At 41.6% G+C, this 22,064-nt stretch overlaps 1 protein-coding gene across 4 annotated transcripts in view; it reads right to left on the bottom strand.

The window, feature by feature from the left end:
• pax6 (paired box 6) overlaps positions 1-22,064 on the bottom strand; it is a 115,235-nt gene that overhangs the window by 3,421 nt on the left and 89,750 nt on the right. For all 4 annotated transcript variants that reach the window (XM_022250642.2, XM_022250640.2, XM_022250644.2 and 1 more), the window contains 4 exons: positions 9,086-9,205; positions 2,213-2,295; positions 892-1,152; positions 324-510 (listed from right to left, as the gene is read on the bottom strand). In XM_022250642.2, the coding sequence (XP_022106334.1) occupies positions 324-510; positions 892-1,152; positions 2,213-2,295; positions 9,086-9,205 (651 nt within the window). The remainder of the gene's footprint in view (positions 1-323; positions 511-891; positions 1,153-2,212; positions 2,296-9,085; positions 9,206-22,064) is intronic.

The following is a 22,064-nucleotide window of genomic DNA, read 5'->3' as shown; positions in this document are numbered from 1 at the left end:
AAACAAGGACGACAATAACGCAGGACGACATCTTGCCCGCTATTCGTCGAATGCATTTAAAGCATTAACAAGTGGTGGAATATATCATGCAACATCTAACAGTGATGTTCATCTTGTATATGTGCGGAACTCTTTATCAAAAACATCAACAGTGTTTAGTGGGATTCTTTCAAGACATTTTAAGGAATGTACAACCACCAAATCCATCATCAGCAGTTCGTAAGTTACAAAAAATAACAGTAGAGATTAGACGATAGATTTGAACGAGCTAATTTCAACAGAAGCATGCACGACCTTTGACATGGTTTGACCTTTAAACTTACTTGAGAATGCACCATTGTTGCAAGCGCTGTTCATGTGGTGGCTCTGCATATGTCCATGGCTGGAGTGGGGCACGTGATGTGACTGCATGGCGTGGTGTTGGTTGGGACTGCCGTAGAGTGATTCGTGGTGGTAACCATGGGACACCGATCCCATCATACTCCGGTAACTTCCGGAATCCCTCGGTGGCTGCGTCCAACAAAATATGGACGTGTATAAAGTTTAGAGCACCAACTATAAACTGACATACATGAGCTCTTTACACCCATCGGGTCAGAGTGACTTCATTAATCGTTTTAGATTGTAGAAGAGCCATTCTCACTGCAAACTGGTCACTGTTCTTTTCATTAATTCCTAACATTTAATGTTGAATCACTTCCCCTAGAAAAGCCACTTTTTATTTTTTGTGAAAATAAGCTATTACACCTAAAAAGTACTGAAAACGGAAGATTTTGGCAATCCGGTAAAGGTGTAACACGTAGTGCCTAATAGAAAGGAATTTGAAAATCTATTCATTGACGTTTAAAGGTGTAATTTATTTATTTTTCCATGACTGGCGTGTTTATTTACCTGTACGTTCAAGTTGGGAGCTGTAGCCATACTGAAGCTGGGCACAGGTGGGAGGGCGCTGTAACTCTCAGCAGTACGGGGCACCATGGGAGCCGAAGGCTGAGCTATGGGCTGGTACACGCTGCTGATATTAGAGAAGCCGCCCAGGTTACTAATGGGAAGATGGCTGGAAGACTGCGGCGACGCCTCTGTCTGCTGGCGTCGCTGATTCCGCAGTTTTTCCTCCCGACGCCATTTGGCCCGACGGTTAGAAAACCATACCTAGAACAGAAAACATATCAAAGGGGATACAGATAAGAGAAAAAATAGCACCAACAATAAAAATCGACAGCAGCACCAGAAAAATAGGACAGTAACTTTACAAACAAGCCGCTGTCACGAAAAGAACAACATTAAACAACATCGAGCAGGAACTAAGATTGTGAGCATAATCTAGACACAAGAACGAAATTGTGAACTACAAATATGAAAGGAAATAGCATTTCCAAGTATAAAATATCTCTACGATTATGACATAAACCTAGTCTCAATAAAAAGTCAAATTGTCCCCAGCAGTAATTTAGAAATCAACATAATAAAGAGTAAATTATTGCACAACTTTTCGCATTGGTTCTAACACGTTTTTTGCTTTTTAATGCTAAATTTAATGAACACGGTTACTTCTTTTCTTTCTTTCGTTGAAATTTATCAAGCCAGCGGTATTTCCAGTCAAAAGTTCAGCTGATTAAATCAACATTACTGAACTCACAAACAAAAATGTAATTGGCAATGTCCGCTTTTATTTGGTGCCGTATATGTTTATATTAAACATGGCTTCAAATGGAAGACTTAAAACAACTAAGGCGATAAAACATCTTACACGAGCCCAAAAAGTGCCTTGTAGCTCACTGATTTTTATCAAAAGGTTTGACAAACTGGCCGTTCACACTTAAACGGTTTATGTATTGTGCATGTATAACTAATTGAAGATAAGGTCTACTTGCTTGCAAGGTAGCCGCGTTATATGTAGCCTCGTTCAAAGATTATTATCAACAATATCAGACGGTCGGTGAACTCAACTACTGTGCTGATCTTGACATAAAAAAGTAACCACATTTTAAGGGTTGTTTTTGTGAGATTTACCCGAACACAGATCACAAGATCAGATTGGCCAGACTGTAAAAAGCTCTTGAAACAGCAGAAAACGAAACATGAACAGAACTGTTTTCAGGATCTATACTATTCTCACTGTGGTCTCTGGAGGGCTGAATGGATGAGGAACAACATGTCATGTTTTAGAATCCCCACGAAAACTGAACATAACTGGAAATAGATCGCTTACCTGTATCCTGGCCTCTGGTAGGTCAATCTTTTGTGCCAGACGCTCTCGAGCAAAGACATCCGGGTAATGTGTTCTTTCAAATTCTGAAAGACAAAAAAAAAGCAATGCCTTATCCAGTGTAAGAGTAAAAACATGATGGAAGAAACAAAACATCAAAATTGGCTTTCAATAAAAAAAATAACTTACTGGTGGACGCTTAATCTTTTGTCGTCAGACTTAAGTGCTGAAAAACACTGTCCTCGATGAACAAAATTAATTTATTTTCGAAACTTCAATATACTTATTTTCAGACCTCGGTCTTATTGTTATCCAGCCATGCAAACAAACTGTACCAGGCGGAGTAAGTGATCATTACTTTCGTATTAGAACCAAGCTATAGGTGGACAAAGACTCATATTCAGCAAACATATCAGCTATGCTACTTTCAAATTGGAAGTTAATGTCAATCCCAGCAAACCAATTAGGTTGTGCTTGGTGTAGATAAAGAATTGACCATGGCGTAAGGTCCATTGCAACCGTCGATTAACAAGTTCAGAAAGTTTCTTGACGAAGGATGAATGCATCAAATCTCACTGAATGTCACAAATGTAAAAGCTGACGCCGGAGTAACTTTCAATTAGACGACACTCCTCTTCGCTCTCAAGTAATGATTTTGTGAAATGATTTAGGAAAGACAAACGAACTTCAGGTTTTCATGAGTTACAGTGACAGACATTCAACCTCCGTTTCTCCTATTGACAGGCTTAAAACAAGGTCTATCAAGTAAAACCACTGGGCTTGAGGTAGCTTCAAGACACACGTGCATTGGCTTATTAAAACATTCTTAGGACAATCAACAAAAAAGAGAGAAACAAAAATCAAGGAAAAAAGCCAAACCAAACCAAACCAAACCACAGACAAAAACTTGCATGCATTTGTCAGAACCAGCCACAGAAAAATAATTTCAAATACCACAAAAATTTTTTTAGGTTTGACTACAAAAAATGTCAAATGATGAAAAAACCCACCAAAATTGTGTCAGCAATTAACCACTCCAATGCTGAGTATAAATGACTGTGCCTCTATCAGCAAACATCGGCAGTGAATCCAAAGTGACACTGTCGTGTCATTGTCGTGTCATTTTACAAACAACGTTTTGCTGATTGATTTTTGATGGATGTAAGTACCACATAGAATTCTAGCAATCCTCAGTTACCCTTGATGGCCTTCAACTCGGCTAACTTCAAGATCGGTTAATGCATTTATTTCACGTGTAGTGTTTCCTTGATGTAATTAAGCAAACAAAAGTATCCATTAAAACAACACTGAACATGCATCATTTGAAAAAACCGTTGATTCTCCAAATTACAGCGCAGGGAGGGAGAGCGCGCTACCGGCTGGTGCGCTCTCAACACGGTGCAGTGTTGCTCGCTTGTCCCGCAGTTTTGTGCAATTGATGGGGGATTATTCGCTGAGGATGACTCGGTAGTAGTACCGCTGAAGTTACAATGGAAAGCATTAATATGCTGTGACTCTAAAACAAGCATCATCCACGGACCAAGCCGGCGCAATTAGAGTAAATAATGACGGTAATACATCATCAGGCGGAAGTACGCATTCATGAAAAAGCTTATGTCTCGGGAAAAATGAGTACAACGGGGAAACCTACTGGACCGAAACAGCTAGAATGAACAGTGGCTGAATGGAGAATCTGTGGGCATGTTTCGCACATCTGAAAGCAGATTAATGAATTCAGTCTCATCTAACATTATCGCGAACAGTCATCAAAAATGTCAAGGATAACAAGCAACTATATGGTTTAGGAGTGCCGAATCTTTTGAGTAAGGTTCTCTTGGGCACTGAATCACTCATAATTATGGTACAACTTCCATATGTTACTTTCACACAACCCCTGTCGCGTCCCCAAATGAAATTCAATCAAAGCTTGGAATCTCCCCATGTAAAATCCTCTAATTTGTTACAAAATTACAGATTAATTTATGCCACAGTCTCTGTCCGTTCGATGCCACTTACATAGGTCTAGAGAAATGGAGAGCTAAAGTACGACAAAAATGGTCAAGTCTGAATGGAACTTACCGATGCTACCAATCAATATTCTGCTACGTAGCATTGCACATTATTTCAGGCATGCAATCTAATGTCAAGTTTCGATTGGGAGAGTGTTGGAAGATAACGGAACACATTTGGATTTCCCTTGATATGTACACGTTTCTAGGGATTTGATGAGCAATGCCATTTAATACTTGGAGTTTGATATGACATAGATATTGCGACACGCGAGTAGGGCTTAAGTACCAACCCCCCTAGCGATCTCATTTGATGGAGAAACCCCCGCCAATTTACACCAATCCCGGTTTTCTTATTCTGCGAGGGATCAAGGGCTCACCAACCGTCCCTACCACCTTGATACCTGACCATCTGCCTTCATCTCCGGCCCCAGCCACCGATTTCCAAAGCTCATATTTCGGGATCTTGTTTTCTTTCTTCTCTGCCTTAATCTGGCAGAAAAAAAATGATCGTTTTCTTCGCGCCGGATTGAAGTGGGGGATTTGATCCGGTTTTGCCTTTAAGTAGAACCTTAATCGCTGACGATGTCGGGTCAATGTTAACATCCTCCCACATGTACAACCAATAATTTCACTGGCTACTTTAAAAATCAATCTATAAGGAAATGGCAACAACACAGTACCCGCAACTTATTATCACGAAATGTACATACTTAAATGCCAACCTTTGTAGTACATGTTTGAAAGAAAGATGTATACGTTTTGAAAGACACCAAAGGAAGGAAACATACTTTCACTGTCGAAACCTTTCACTTTTTTAAAATTGTTTTCTATTTCACAAGAAGATCAACCCCGCGATGAGAAGATCAGTTGAAATGCCTTACGGGTTGTAGAGTCCAAATGCTAAAATAGATAGGACTGCTACCTTATGAGACCGTCACAGGTAACTCCGACTCATTCCTAGGTGAAGTTTGTATGAACAGTCGTAATTGCTCTCATCCAATATATCAGCCGGCAAGCCAAGCGTGCGGCTGTAGCTCGTTTTCCTGTAGGGAAAAACTAATTGAACGCTGATCAAAGGGGGGAGAATATAGAGTGTGGAAGACAGAAAGCCGCCGCGAAGGAGCAACAGCCATTGGCCATTCGCATCTTCATTTCCAGTCTATTCGCTTGGCTTGGCAGAATGCCAAGGTCACGGTGTATTATTGGTGACGGCGCGGGGCGGTTAATGTCGATTTCTTTTTTTTTTTCTTCTTCGGTTTTCTTTCCACTTTCATCTCACTTTGGTTTCAGCGGGGCTGAGGGATTTGTTTTTGCAGGGAGAGAAACGATTTAGCGCGGGATCAGGGAAACCGCTGATGGGGGATGTGTTTAGGAACAGAAGACCTGACTGGAATCGACGGAATCAAGGGGATGCCTGTGACTTTAGGATGTTATGCCAGGGAGATATTGAAGAGATCTCATTGGTGCAAATTATTATCACTTCTCGCTAAATTCTGGAAACAGTAAATGACTGAGAAAATACTTAGCTCTAAGTTGAACAAACACTGTTCGGCAAAGTCCAGCTTTGATGATGATACAACATAACAAAGATCACAATCCCAGCTAAAGTCACATCCCACGCTCGAAGGGGGATAACAGTCAGTTATCTTGTTTGTTCGTAGCCCATAGGAGCGACTCTTGCGACAGGTACCAGACGATGGACAACAACCACTCCCAACTACATCTCTTAACGGATTCATTCTATTCTACAAAACCCAAAATTTCAGGAAAAAATTGGCTATAAACATCATTCCAGATGTAAGGTTTTCCGGCAATTCACGGGCTGAAAAGCTTAAAATTATTTCAACTAATATTTCCACGATTCTGCACATAGTAATTATTCCATAACTAGGATGTGTTGTGTTATCGGATCAAATCTCTCCCATCAAAACGAGGTTCTGCAAAGACGCACGTAACAGTCGTCGACACAACACAGTATGGCGTCATGTTTTCTCTTGTTGGTGCAATATCTTTTTATTCGAGTGGCATTGACGAATTAAGCCACCACTTTGCGCTTTAAAAAGAGGTACAGGTAATTGCAGGGTAACAATATAATGGCAAAATGACCCTCAACAATCGAGGAAATATCTTTTAGATTGCCAGCTTCGGTGGGATCTAATCCATAATGAAAACCCGGAACAAAAACTAAGTGTTTTGGAAAAAAAAAACCGCGACACGTATCCGAGTGTGGAGGCCGAACATCGACCAGCAGTGAACTCGGAAGCAAAGGGGATGCCATCAAAGAGAGAAATGTTCCCTAAGCTGAAACAATTTTGTGGTTCTAAATGACGTTTTGCTCTGCACTGAACGTAGCAGATTCAATCTTCAGGTACGGCGAAAAATCTCTTTCAAATATGAAGTTGACATGTCTCTCCCTCTTTATGACACACCATTCAGAGACATAACTGATGTCACGGCTAGTAATATTTTAAACACAAGAGGTATGGTAACTAGCGCTTTTAGAAAAGACCTCATACCACGCGTAGAAGATGTGCACCTATGAGGCTGCGTTCGTGATATAATTCAATTATGTAACTGGAATATACAATACCTTAATTTCAAGAAATCACAAAATTGTGGTTGATGGAAAACAGACATCTTTCTCTATATGCGCACAGCATAAATTATGCTGAAAAGTAATTAACGTCCGTACATTAAAAAATTATGCAGACCATGGTCTTAAACAATCGCATAATTCACACCCAATTGTCGTACCAGGTGACGTTTCTGGTATATAGCTAACAAACACCCCATACTGGCAAAATGCGACGAACCGTTAAGGAAACGATCAGCCTTCAACAAAAAATTGCTATCAGAAATTGATGTATGGAGATTTTCATGTAATACATTTTTGGACAAAGAGGTTTCTATGGCAACATTGTGCAAATAAAATAGTAGCCTTTTATTTCCGTCAGATTCTCACATGCAGCATTAACGAGCAAACTGGTTTATAGAGACTTTTCCCCCAAATTGCCAAGAATCGCAATAAATTAACCCGTTATTACTTCTTGGTGTTGTAGAATAGCATCATTAACGCCAACTCCATATTAAAATAGGTCCGGTATTATCCTAAAAGGTTAAGTAATTCACGTCTATGGAAATATCTGTCATTCAATATCCATCACGATGACGCAAACAGCAATACGGCAAATACTATCTCGACTAAATATGAGAGTCTGAAAAAGAGGGAAGGAGAATCGCCATACTTAAATGACCATGGCTGTGTCCTACAAGCGAAGATTGTTGTCTTCAATGGGTGAGATGTTTGCTGGAAACGCTTCCATTTTTGCATCATCTATTAGGAGAGCACCGGACCTTTATATTGATTTTTCTTTCTTTTTACAAATCGCCCAAATGCACATTGTAAGAAAATGTTATCATCTTCCACAGTAAAACAAATGATATTGTGAACTGTCGATTTATTAAGTATTAATTGCGTTGCCTATTTAGTAGAGTTTTCACTTCAAGGTTTCCTTTCGCTTATTAATAACAAAAGGGTGTACATCTTTATATTCGAGTCCAGCATGACGTGTAAACATCCAAACCCCACATCAGCCACCTTCGTAAATTGAATCCACGCGCTTTCTCGGCCTTTCTCCTTGTGAGCGTGCGTTGAAGCGAGCTAATGAAATTCTAGACGCATATTGTCTCTTATTGAGTTACCAGGTTGAGTTCAAAATGGCGCGTGCTACAATTTCTGGCCGAGGTATTTAATGACAAGCCGCAAACGAACTGTACGTATTGCTTTCACCTATATAAATGATACATATTCTACGGGAATTTCATGTATAATACAACGCTCAACCATCAAAAAGACATCACCGTTGCCTTCATTACTTTCAAGTTTAACTGCCGTTTTCGCATTTTTCTTATTTGGTTACTATTATTATGGCAGCTCATTGATTTCAGACCATGACATTTTCCAATTTTCAATTAGTTTACGATGGCAGGTGGAAAGAACGTAGTCATCTGAGTGAGATTCAAAGAAAATTGAGTAAAATTATCATTTGTGTCAATTCCTAGCCGTTGGCAAGATCGATGTGATCTGGACGTCAGCAATGTTCAGTAGGTCATGTTACGGCCATAACATGACTGATTGATGACTGACTAAAACAGCACATCGGTCAATTACATATTGCATATATTCCATCAACATGCACGGCACATTCCCAGCTAATACCAATTCCAGAGACAGTAGTTTTTTGGCTCTGAAAATGTCAAGTTCTTTTCGAATTCCTCATCCAATAAAGAAAACAGAATGTTACAGTTTAAATATGTAGTTTTCAAAATGTGCAACCTCGAGTGAAGGCTTTTATTTTACTGCCTGTTGCTTCATTCAATGACGTGTTCATTGTCTTAAGCTTCATTTGAATCTTCCTTTTGATATAAATGTCAAGGAAGAGATGCCCTCTCTCTGTTTTCTTGACTGAAGTTGGCATTATCCAAATATCTAATCATTCAGACAAAGTCAAAAGCGCTTGCTTTCGATAATTATAACTGAAGCCGATCTAAACTAAATATCAACTCGTTGAAGACCATATTTCTTGTAGAAAATCCAAAACAAAACATTCTATAGAACACCGTGAAGCTTTGTTTAACATCCAAAAGGGTTGCTAATAGACCGGATAATGCGCCTATTTGCCCCACTCCATCGGTGCCTATAATTCTCGATGCTATGTCAAAACGCGAAATGCCATGTCGACATCAACACCTTTTCATTGAAATGTCGAAATATTATTTCGAGATGTGTACAGCATTCTTTTTTACGGTTTCGTACTGTTTCTTAGGAGGGGAGTACTGAGGGAAATAATGGAGTATAACTTACCCTTTTCGAGTTCTTCAATTTGCTGGGCTGTGAAGGAAGTTCGGTTTCTTTGGAGTTTTCGTTTCAGTCTTAGCCTCGCCTGTGCTTCCTCGCTGTCATCATCTTTCAAGTCTACATCACCTGAATAAACACACAAAAACTCCATGTCGGTTTGCTGCAGCATACTGATAAGTGTCTGCTCTTCACTTTCAGGAGTGACCAGCGACTAAGTTCTAAGGTGCCGGCACAGCGCTCCGAAGCAAATGATCAGTTCAATAAAAAAAAAAGTGGCGGGAACTTGGCTTCGTTTTCTCACATGATAATTGAAGACAGAGAGAATGTACGGCTACCGTAGCCCGGTAAAGCAGCAAATATGGATGCCGGCTGGAACAGTTTTTTTCTGGTTCCTTTTTCGAATTTATGACAAAAATGCATGCAGCTGGCTCGCTATGTGTACCCGAAGCTAACAGAGTGAAATGAAATAAAGCTGGTGTCACAATAAAATCGGCCGGAGAATAAAATACGCGGCCTTATCTACAGGAGCGATCTTGCGACAGTTGGGTGGAGTTCGTGAAAGAGAGGTTCCCCCGAGCGTTTGGGATTGTGGCAAAGCGCGTTGAACTGAGCTGGAGTTGAGAAGCCATGGGTTGGGAAAGACAAGGAAACACAGACTGTAAACATGCTCAATGTAAAAAGGGAACGGGGTATGTGTACGTGTGGGCATATTCGCAGCCAGGTAAAAAGTTTAGCTGGCGTGTTGGTGCGCTGATGCCGCGGCTTGCATGCGCAGTCTATGAAGTGTGACGCTGCCGGCACTTTAGCGGGGTCACAGCCCCTGCAGAATACCTGCTAAGCGGCTGGTGAAATTGGTTTCTATTCAAGAGATGACTTCCACAAAAAGCGACCCATGGTTTGGTGACGGCATCTCTTGTTTGTGGTTTGAAGTAAACACATCGATTCTTCTAACGGTCTTTTTTTTTTTTTTTTAGCAATGCACGTTCTTTTATTGGCTAACAACAATGTTTTGTGGGCACGGGGGATGTAAAATATTGAAAAATTCTAAAGCCAGCCGCATTGACAGAACGCGTAGGCAAATTATATTCCAATGTCATTTTTTCGTCCTGCAGAAGTGGGATTGGAACTAATTTTGGTATTGTTGCGGGTCTGTTTGAGGAACATGACGGAGACAAACATGAGCGTGGGGTAGCGGGCGCTTAGTCTGATTGCCCGTCCAAAGCGCATTTTCGTCGGGCGTGAGACGGAACAAAACACACTGCGTCGACTCTGGAGGAGGCCTTTTGTGCCGTTGTTGATTGGATGGGACCTCTCGTGCCCCCTCCAAAAAATAAGGAATTCGCACAAATCCCATTCGAAGACTGAGAAAGAAACCTGATGGCAAATGCTAAGGTGAGTGATGGGCCTTTAATCTGAATTCAGATGCCAATAAAAGTCATATCGATTGCACAGAAAACAATTTCGATTCTGCATTTGCAGTGAAAAAAAAGTATTTTGAATATTCACTCAGCTTTACATAATCAGTGTAGAGCTTGTGGTATTATCCTAGACAACACTGCAGCGGGTGGACGGCTAGCTTTCCTAGTTAATTTTTTTAAATCTTTATGGTAAGTTTTTTTTCAACTCCAGGCTCAGGAGATGTGGTTAAAACAATTACAGCATTATAAAAAAACGCTGGGCAATTTTTGCCCAAAGTTGAGTAGCAGGTGAAACGCCTTAATGTTAGCTGACAGATTACCAGAATGCGTTAATTCTCTCCCAAAATATGGACAAACTTGTCTCATTTGACCCAACGGTTGCAGAAAATATTGTTTGAACTGCCACATTTTTCCCCAGCGTTTTTGGTCTTTTTACCCATCATCTAGTACCCGACGCTCAGCAAAATACTTCCCAGCGTTGGAAATCCATGGCATTGGCTATCGATCAAAGTTACTAGTTACTATGACTACACCTTGTGGTCGGGTAATCGAACTTGCACCTTTACCCGTGGTTTGGTCAGGTCATAAGCATGAGGGTTGAATGACACCCAGGAGGTCGAAACAACGCCCCCAATCGGACAGCTATAGTACAATCACCCGTTTGATTGCTAGCGCAGACGGGACGGGAGGCATTGTCCCTTTTAAATGTCACGGTCCACGGCCCGTTGTACGGGACAGATTCCCTCGGAACAAAAAAATGAACGAATCAACAAGCATTGTAGGGGCCCAACAAAGCCCGGATATTTTTCATTTGGCAGACAAAGTCGGTTTAATAGAAACCCAAAGTGTAAAATTGGCTCCAAAAGCCGATAGAACAGATCGGGTGAGGGCGAACAAAGACAGGCTAGCAACCTTCTGCAGATTTGGTATTTTTCCCAGCCAAATCGAGCTACTGCACGCCAGTTGTTGTTGGTGATCGATTGCCAAACATAGCTACTATTTTTTTTTTATCGTTGGTGAGTAGTAACAGCCTAGTTAAACCTTCTGACTGATGCATGCTCTGGGTAGAACCTTGAGAATTGGTATTCACTGTGGTCTTGTGACGACCAAGTGATAGGGTGTTGTCTAGCCGAGTGGAGACCCACGAACTCCCGGTCAGTTACCGGTAACTGTACTTATGCAACGTCAGAATTCACGCCACGTGTCACACCAATTTCAGGACATAATCGTTCTGTTGCCAGGAATCTTTGCCACAATGACAGTGAAACATTTCTGCTTGTCACATCTAGCATGGCTACTTCGAGTAGACGTTGAGTTCACTACTGAGTAGGAAGTTTGGTATACTTTGGAATAATAAACACAATTGTACGCGTGCGCAACAACGACCAACAAAATGAACAATTGGAAGAAAAAAATAAAGGGGTTGTTTCCCTAATAAAAGGTAATCCTACAACATCCTGGCTTCGCTTCGCTTCTTTGTTGTAACACTAAATTTACAAAGAAACTTCCAACCTTTGGCAATACCAAGTAGCGACTGGCAACTAACAACTAATTTCACATGAAATTCCGAAACTTCAATGTTTGTATGAATGTTTTTGTCGGTTTTTAAGGTAGCACTGATGCGTCACTCGGCTAGGGTCACTCTTTACCGGGTCAATCGTGGCCGAATTTCGATCTAATCCCACCTTATCACCATGTCCAGCCTTTTGTGCTATCGGGGTATTGGGATTTGCAGCGGCTTAAACTTTGACAAGCCCTGATAAAACTAGTGCTTTTGCTCTGCTGATTTACGGCGCAGTGTTTTGTTTATCTGAAAGACAGCGCACAAAAACATTACGTGGGTATGACTCGTCGATTCGCACCAAGCGGCCGGGTTTGGGGGCGCTATTGCCTTGGGGGCATGCGCAGACGTCAAAGTGCATTTAGAGATAGCTGGTCGATTCAATGGCATGGGCATGACGTATTAGTTCCATGTAACAAGGGAAAAAGTAGCAAGACCTAAACTAATTAGTATTTAAAATCCAGCCTTTCTTCGACAAAAAGGTAGGCTGCTATTTTGCTGTGAATTGCGCCCCAAGCGGTTATTCTTGATAGCTTTAATAAGTCATAGTCACATTGAAAAAATCAGCAGATATGTGTCAGAAATAATAATGCAGAGAAAGGGGCTGCAGTTGTCATCGCTTGTTGTTTTCAATACGGTGTCCGCTCAGAGACATACACACGGATGCAAAACGACTTGAAAATGAAATGGATTCAAATTACGTTCACGCTGCTTTGTTTTGGTATAGTATATATGTGTTAGAATTAACCTAAGAGGCTTTGGTTTTGGGTAGCACTATATCAGTCTCTTGAAGGTCACATATATCATTAGAATTAATAACTTATAAAACAAGGCCATGAGAAGATTATAAGTACGCTGATGCGATCTTCCTGTAGCTTCCGCCGCATCCTGTACAGCTTCCCTTTTGATTGCCAAGAAGAGAAGAAAGAAGAGACACACTGAGAGTTGTTTTCAAGAAAGTGGTGCGGCATCTTGTGATGGTGAGTTGAGCCCTCCCACCCTGGTAAAGAGGAAGCGAGCGGCAACTTGACCTTGAGCCTGGAGCAAAGCAGCTATTGATCGGACAGACTGTTCCGCCTTTACAGCGACCCTCCCCTATGGGGCAGCCGGTTACATCAGATATACCCCTCAGACTCTCTCTTATATCCGGAGGGTTTTTTTATACCTCCGCTGTCTATCTCCTCAGTTTGCGGGCCTTGCACGCAATAATGACCATGATTGTCGATGGGCGAGGGACCAGGATCGGCCGATCCTTTATGCTCGCCCGCTACCCTGCTGCCTCGGGCTGCAAGGCACCCCAGGCTATAGAACACGAAGTAATAAAACGACCTTCTAATCAGTTCCGTAGATGATGATTAAAGATCGCAGGTAATGCCATCCTGGTACGTTTCTCTCGGTCTTTATACTTTTCCACAGGTCCCATACCCAGATTCTTTTATCCTGATTTCTGTGGCCAGCGCATGGGAAGGGAAAGCCGTGGGCTTCAGAACGCGCATCGCCGGGCAGACCTATTTGCAGCGACACGCTGCCGACTTCGTTGCCCTGGTTCAGAGATTTTCCGCTGAAATGTTTCACCTCACACGCGAACCGTGTCAAAAAATAGTTCACAGGTTGACAAATTATAAATAGCTTCAGTGACAGCGGCCGGACATCAAATAAATCCTTCACAAGAGAGGATTTTATTCTTAGTCATTTCTGGCTGAAATGATACACTACGCTGCTGCAGGGACTGATGTACGCTTGGTGCATGAGAGCTTTCGTTGCCAAATATAAGGCTACAAAGAACAACTCTGGTGTGCTTTCTAGCAAATTAGAAGTTCAGGACTTACACAACATGAGCGCAAAGCGTACGCTTCAAACTTTTCACCGCGTTGTGTTAGAGGCCAAATGCTCTACAGTTCTATAACTAAGATCTTTTATGATCGAATGAACTTGACTAGTCTGAATATACCGGTATAAACCTGCAGCATTGTGTATTTTTATACTATTTTTCTCTGTCTGTTTATTTCTTAAAACGGTGGGATGGATTCCACAATTGTGCGAAAAAATTTGTGCTTTTCTATTTTACTCTTCCAAAATGAGAATACACAGCCGATCTCCAGCTGCAAGTTTTTCCCTGTGAGACAACAGGGAAATTTTTTGGCCGTCACGGTCGTGGTTACAATAAGAAATCAATCAAAACAAAGTTTAGGTCAGTCTTGGACAAAAGAAGGTGTTCGCTCCCGGCATAAAATTTCGCAAAAGTGACAACGACACGTAGGAATTGAGAGTGGCTAGCGATCGTCGTTCGTCACTCGCTGTGTCGATGTCGACCTTGCCAATGGTGAAAATAGCGTACTTCCGACGACAAGCACGTACGCCTACGGTATGTGCAACCCATCCCAACTAGTCACTGGCTCTGTTACAATGCAAATAATCTAATCGGGCTTCTGTCGAGAAGGAGAAACGGAGAAATCACCAGGGAAAAGGTCCAGGAGGTATTCACTCAGCGGGGTTGTGACACGTACGTACGGTCAGAAGAAAATGTTCATTCCTTTTTTCCCCCGCGCGCGTCACTGCGTTTAAACCAAGTTTCCCGTGGCATTGTGGGAGCGCGCACACCACAATAATCAGGTTCTTCACTCGTGGGCGCCTTCAGATTACGGCCCTTCGCGAATTGAGTCCACATGGATGCGCCATTTGTTTACAGTTTCCTGCTTGTAATGAACTCATTAGTACTTAGGGCAGAGCAGAGAAAAGACGCTAGGAGCAAAGTAAGTCCATAGCAGAAGTGTTGCTTGATATGTGCACCATGATTGTTGGGAGGACACAGTAACGACAGCGTGTTTGCCTGAATGGTCCGTTTGAATGAGAAATCATGATTGAATTTTCGGGTCAGAGTTGGAAACGAAATGGAGCAAATGTCGGTGGAAAATGTGAACTTGACCGTCCACTAAAGGGTGGAAAAAGACAATGTGTGGGCAGCAACTTTAAAGACTTCACAGTTACTAAAAATAGCATGGAATCCTAAGCGAGACAGAGGAAAGGGCGGGATTAACTCTTTGCTTTGACTAGCAATGCCACGGAGCAAGGATTTTATGATGTAGCAAGATTGAAAAACAAAATGCTAGGATACCAATTTTAGGATTCGAGTGAAACAACAACAGTTCATTAAAAACTAGCTGTCTTTTCTTGCCTGTTGCAAGTAAGTGGACTTCTCCATAAACGCTTGAATTTCCTTATAAAACTTGCACAAACTGTAAGCAGTTCAAAACCCTGAGAATAAGAGAGCAATGGTTATTATAAGAACAGAATCCGTCTCTGACTTCGTAAATCGGTCAACCGAAACAGACCGAAAATTTAGGTATATGTGGGCAAAAGTCCCTCAGTAACACCAAAGTCTAGCTATGCTGACAATACAAAAAGAAAAATGTGAAGTCGTAGACTATTGGAGGTGAAATGAGCTATTGTTCACGCTTAAATTGCTAAATTATGGTTTAAATTGACCTTTCTATACCACAAACAACTTTGGAATTGATATGCCTAAGGTATTGAATTCCAAGGTGATAGCGGGACTTTGCAACAGGCATATTCTTGCTGAACAAAGAGGCAAGACCATGAAAGCGGTTGCTAGCAGACCGTAAAAACACGCGCCATGTCCAGAGAAGCACGAGTTCTCCACGGTAGCAGGTTTTGCCTTCAATAGACCAACATCCTTTGATCCACGCTGGGTTCCGTGCGTAAAAATACTACAATAAGCCACATGAATACAGGAAGTCAAGAAGATCCAACCGTGTTCCAACTACTGATCAACCCCAGACAAGTCTTCCATTTACGGAATTTAAGATGAAATCGTTAAATTGTTCTATGTTAAGTGTTTGAATTACACAAAACTGTACAACAAAGCTGTTTAATTTACAAAGAAAATTAAAAAAATCTTGTAAATAAGTTGCAAAGTGGCTGACTACGCAATCTTAAGACAAGAAACGTGCCAAAGCCAAAACCACGTTGAAGGAAATGTTTTGTGTTTTCCATAAAACGACTCAGACAATTTCAAAAGCTTGAAAGCAAATTGCTAGAGCCATACATCGAGTAAACTATTCTCTATCACAAACAGTCGACAACCTATACCTCTTCTGAAATTTGTTTGGAACATGGGCAGGATAATCGCTTTTCAAAATAATTTAACCCTGACCCAGTTGACACTCCGCGGCAACTAACCCTGACAAACAGGTGCGGAAAATACGGTACGACTTCTGGCCTAAAAGAACTAGTTTATTTAATGAATTATTTTCATTGTCTGCATTCGTTTCGGTCGGTTCTCTCAATCATGCTAATAATCGCATCGATGTAGAGTGTTTCCAGTCATTATTCTACTTGTCAAATTGTTTTGTTGTTGATTCAGACCACAGTTCGTTCAATCATGTCATGTGCAATCCGGAGGCCTTCAAGTTGGATTAGGCTTATGACTTTGTCTGAAACGGAGCAACTGTGCAATTTTTCAGTTTACACACGGAAACCAGCTTGCATAAAGTAGACCGCAAATTATGAATCATTTTGCTGACACAAAACTTTCCTGCCAACGGCGATCCCCGTTGAAATTAGTTTCAGAGTTGGTAGACGTTTCGAAGAAGCCTCACGTTTTTTAAACACATTGGAGCAATGTTCGTGCGTATTAAAAAGATCATTTATTTTGAACAAATTAAACAGGATTAAACAGAACTTTTTTTGACATCTCAAGACTTAGTTCACCTTTATCACTTGCATGGAACGATCTCTGCAGGGATGGAAAAACACAAAATCATCATAGAAGAAATCAACAATTAAAAAAGCTACTTCCAAAATATTCTTGGGTCATAAGAATCTTGAAGGATCTTTTTTTTTCATTCAGTTTTTGAATAGAAATTGTGTTTTATTGTCGATTGTTAATAATTGTTTGATTATGTCCGTTGACTTGTTTTTATCAGTTGGGAAAAAACGAGCTTGATTTTTATTTTAGGAAAGCCCTGACAGAGATTGAGGAGAAACCATGGTTGGTAATGTCAAGGCACATCAACTGCAATAGCTCCCTCAAGAAAATTATCTGCCCCTCTAGAGCTCATCAGTATAGCGCCACCAGCGGCAGATTTTGGCCTTCTCACGTAAGTATACGCACAGTCGTCATGACCCTCCTGTAATCCGTCCATGTGAGAGGCTTAGCTCGTGCACTAAAAGAGGGCTTGGAACAGCTGATCAAATGCGCCGATTAGGAACTCAAACCCGCCGTCTTTTCCAGACGCCATGCTCCGCCAAAATAATTAATAATTCGTCTCCCGCTTGCGTTTGGGCTCCATCTTAATCTGCGATCCTCCCCGATAAGGAAGGCTGCTTTATTCAAATCATACTAAGGTCAGAGCACTTTAGACCGGATATTGAAATTGCAGGCTATCAAACAGCCATTATACAGACGCCAAGAAGAAGAAAAGTGTTCAAACCAATGACATTTTATGAAGGTACTTAGAATCTCAGGACTGAAACTCTCTCACAGGCTTCAAACAGTTATCACCCGTTGCTTTTTCCGCACACCAACCTGTGCTGAATTGCAAGTTCATCAGTGTCTTCTTTTATCTTGACGTCAAATAGTTAAACAATATCACTTTTACAATGTCACCTCAGTGATACCTCATCGCGGAGAATACAGGTCTCCAGAGAGCATCTTTAAAAGAACCTTGAAACTGTATTTTGTCTGTGTCGTCGGCGGAGGCAAAGCCTCTAATTGTAGCCGATCGGAACCCGGCGGCGCTTCCAATCAAAGGGAAATGATTACTGCAAGATGACTGCACACGTAAAAAGGCGCCATGACAGGCTCTTTCAAAGATTAGTGAAAAAAAGGCTCCCCCGTTTGGCGCTTTTTCAAATCCTGGATACTTTAGAGTTGGCGAGATATGGCCGAAGAAGTCGTGAATACGGCACTGTAAAGTACAGCGTACAAGTCGATGCACAAAGAGAATCTGGCAGAAAACGAGGTGAGAATGCCAAATAAATAACTTTATCATTAATAATGATAATTTCGTTCGGCCCGGAAAACTACGCAATGTTGAGTCTCTGCTTTATCATAAATTACAAGTTTCTTTTCAAGGTTACTAATAGTTTGAGGGCCTACTTTATCGCCGCCACTGTATATTTTCTGTACAGGGACTGGATCGTAGTGGATTTACTAAAAATGAGGGCGCCATTACTCAAGTACAGTCGTGGCAGAAACATCCGCACGCATGGTTTCAGCGCGCCGCCCTGCATGTCACGTTAACATAATGATATCCTGTTTGTTGCTGGCTATTTAGGCCGCGTCTAAATCACTCGGATGTGGCTTGAAATTACACACGACTCTATTGGAAATCGTTGGAGCCACTACCATAGACTTGTGCGTAATAGCAGGCCGCAGCCAGTAATTCGGACACGGCCTTATTGTCCTTAATCACTGGTAGCCATGCGTGCACCAGATGTTAAATGTTTTCCCGCCTAAGACCGTAGATCGGGACGTGTTGAACTTCATCAAAATTGGTGGCGCTACTTTGCTGCGCAAAAACACGTGACATTTTGTGCACGGAAGATCCTTTTCCCTTTAATGTTTGTATAAAATCCAACTTCAGAGGGCTGAATTTTATCCGAACAGGAACTTCCAAAATCTTTATACATCAGATTTATAAGTCTATTTTGGGACATATTTTAGTTAGTTCGCCTTGTAAAATGTAAGGACGGGCGCATATCCTTATGTCTTACAGAAAAGGTAAAAATACACCTGGTAACAAGTGAAACGACCGAAGGGCAGTTTTGCAATATTGATGAGACTACCATGACGGAAAATCATGATAGCAAAGTGACTGTCCCGTTGCCATGGTATTACCATGGACATGAGAGATTCAAGATTTCCTGTGAGTTCACTGACGGGTTCACTGGTCTCCTGACCGTCAGGACTAATCCAGCAAGATGCAAGAGTTCCTGTAGTACCTTTCGTTTCTTTCAATTAATTAATGGCAACTTGTCAGCATTACTGCTTGTCTTAAGATCTACCTTTGACGAATCCTTCATTTTCAGGCAAGAACTGCAGCATTCTTCAAATCTGTTAAAGGCGTCAGCGATAAACAAAACATCAATTCAGTCGCCAGGTAATATATCGTAAACCGATGCACAAACACTTGTGTAAAAGGGAGAAAAATCTGCGGTGGAAAAATAATTACAGTAGCTTACGCATGTGTCATTTGGGACTTGCAGTCGGCAGACGACCGGCGCCGAAAAGCCATCAGTCCAAGCGCGCCAAAACGATCGCGCTTTTTCCTTTGCCACTCGCTCTTTTCCATTATTCAACTCCTCTGTCAATAGGAGGAAGGAAAATCACTGTATCGCACGTTTCTCTTTCTCCTCAGAAAACAGTCTCGACCCGCCGATCAGATTTGCGAAAATGGAATTTCCTGGGATAAGATCTCAGAAAGCAATGGCCGGGAGCCAAGCGGCGAGTCGGAGCTCTTAGGGAGTCCAAACCTCTCGGGAAAATCGCAAGAACAGATCGTCAGGGAAAGAGAAGAGAGAAGGGAAGGAGGGGAGCAGTAATGAAAGCGGATGACATAGCACGGTTGGCCCTGAACTTGGATTGGTCGGGCATGAGCAAGAATCTCCTTGACTAACCGAAGAAGCTCTCAACCTGCCACTAGCGCTAGGACTTCCTGTCTTGCTTCAAAGCATTTGGTAGCTATTTTCCTCGATAAATCCACCGACACACAAAAATTCCCTGCAAATTGAAGATTACGGTCTTATTATAGAAAGCTATAATTTGCCATTGCAAATCCTTTTCTTCAGAAAGCTTTAAAAAATCATCAGCATTTGACGCTGGACTGAAAAAAACCCACAACTGCATTTGATTTAAAGTAGCATGTCCAACAGAAATATTCAATTTTGTTGGGTTTACTTGTCAACAGATTTTATTAATATTCAGTTTTCAGGCAAAACTCACGGTGATGTTGGTTTAATGTCAACATCACCGCAAATTTTGCCTGAAAATGTTAAATGAACCTCTTTCGTCTGACATGCACCCGACTCTGGTACAGAGCAGTGCAAATATTAATAACTATTTCGAAATACATTTTACACTAAGATTTTTTATACCTTCTACAATCATCATTTTCGTTTTCCATTTGCAAGTGACGCAAGAACGAAATTGGAGGAGCCGAGGAAATTCAATTCTTTCTTGTAAAATTGTTGATATCTTACTCGGATACATTAAAGCCAATTTCTGCTAACTACTGACAAATTCTAAAAAGACAGGAAAGGATTTCGACAGTAACACTTTTACTTTATACGAAAAATTAAACTTCAAATTTTGATATTTGGAATCAAGTTTCCACAAACAACCAAGACAATTTGGGGGGGCATCAGCCTGAAAAGAAAGAGAAACTGCTTCTACAGAATGGACAAAGAAGCCTACTGTCAAGTATAGGGCGGTTAATTTTTCATTATCTAAACAATACGATCCCGGCAATTACCGGGCAAGGAAGAAGGGAGAAAGGATGGAGGCTGAGGCCGCGTCCTTCGGTGCCGGTTGGACAGATGGCGCACGATGAGCGCCAAGGTACGCAGCGGTCTCGGAATCTTTAAGGTCTCCTTCAACAACGTACATGCATCTTTCATGAGATATTCCTTTGATGAAAGAATGGCAATTGCTGAAAGGAGGAAGGAGTGAACGTCTGTTCTGGCATGCAGCTGAAGGATTTACACACACTTTTAAATAAATAAGACAGCAGAGGAAAGAGCCATCGAAAGAGAAGACTTTGTCTCGCGTTTTCAAATCATACTGGCAAGAAGTTAATTTCCCCAAGGAATGCGTCTTGCATTAGTGAAAGAAATCAGTAGCATGGAACTACAAAGACTTTGTAACCATTTTCAAAACCAAATGAAAAGATTAAAACATGTTAGATTTGAATTCTAAAAACCTGCTTTGAAGAAATGAAAAGTATACAAAGTAGGAAAGATTTTGTTTTGAAAATCGAAGCAATAAGCAGCAGAGAAATATGTAAATAACTCAGGTCGTGGTACTGTCACAATGCACGGTCTGGTTATGTTGCGTAGCAGCAGCTGCGGAAGGCTGAACATTCCAAATAAAGTGCGCCCTCATTAGTGTCAGGGAGAAACCATCCTTATTGAGGGCGCCGTCGGGTAAACAGGGACGCGCGCTCGAGTAAAAACATGAGCGCGCAAAGTGAGAGACGTTTTTGTCCGCGTCAAAAACGAACCATATTTCTCCCATCCAAGTCTTCCGCCCATCACAGCAGCCATTAGGGCCGTCAGAATGATGGAAGAATTGGCCACTTCACAATGGTTCGACGACAGAACAGCAAATCGCAGAAGTTGGGAGAAAATCCCGTGGAGAAAGAGGAGAGAAAAACGAACTAGAAATAGATGAGCTCACTGGAGGGGAAGTAATTAGCACTTGGCTCCGGCGTAGTGGATGGCAACAATAAATGCTGCCGTGTGGGCAACGGATGTGGACAAAGAGAGCGGTGAAATGGCGTACATGCCGGCCACAGAGTGCCTCATTGGAGGAAGGGGAAAGGAGGAGGGTGCTTGGAGATTGAGATGAATTCCCAGTTTGAAGGTGGCTGCCAGAAATGGGCACTTAGTGAAATTGTCAACTATTAAGCTTGAGAGGTGGGGAAAAGGCGAAGAAAGGTGATGAGATATAGCTCGGGGAAAAAAGTCTGAGGTTGACCACTTGTACTAGCCAAGGGATGCATAGAAGAGATATTATTCAATCAATTGCAAAAGAAACACTCGTGAGTTAATTTAAGTATCAGGATTTAATCTGATTTCAAACGCCACGAGACCAAATTCATCAACTATTTACAGAAACCGTAGCTTCCTAGGTTAACGTTCAAGTTACTGTTTCGTGGAGCTACGTGAACCAAACATTACTCTGCAAACGAAAGAACCAAGCATTCATAAATATTATCGTTTCTTATCCTTGCAACTTCCGTTCACGGCATTGCAAAAATTCTAC

The sequence above is a fragment of the Acanthaster planci genome, linkage group LG20, assembly GCF_054643075.1.
Source record: "Acanthaster planci isolate LZ-2023a linkage group LG20, COTS_SCS, whole genome shotgun sequence".
Lineage (NCBI taxonomy): Eukaryota > Metazoa > Echinodermata > Asteroidea > Valvatida > Acanthasteridae > Acanthaster > Acanthaster planci.
Note: the sequence above shows the minus strand (reverse complement) of the source record. Positions and strands in the feature narration are given on the sequence as shown.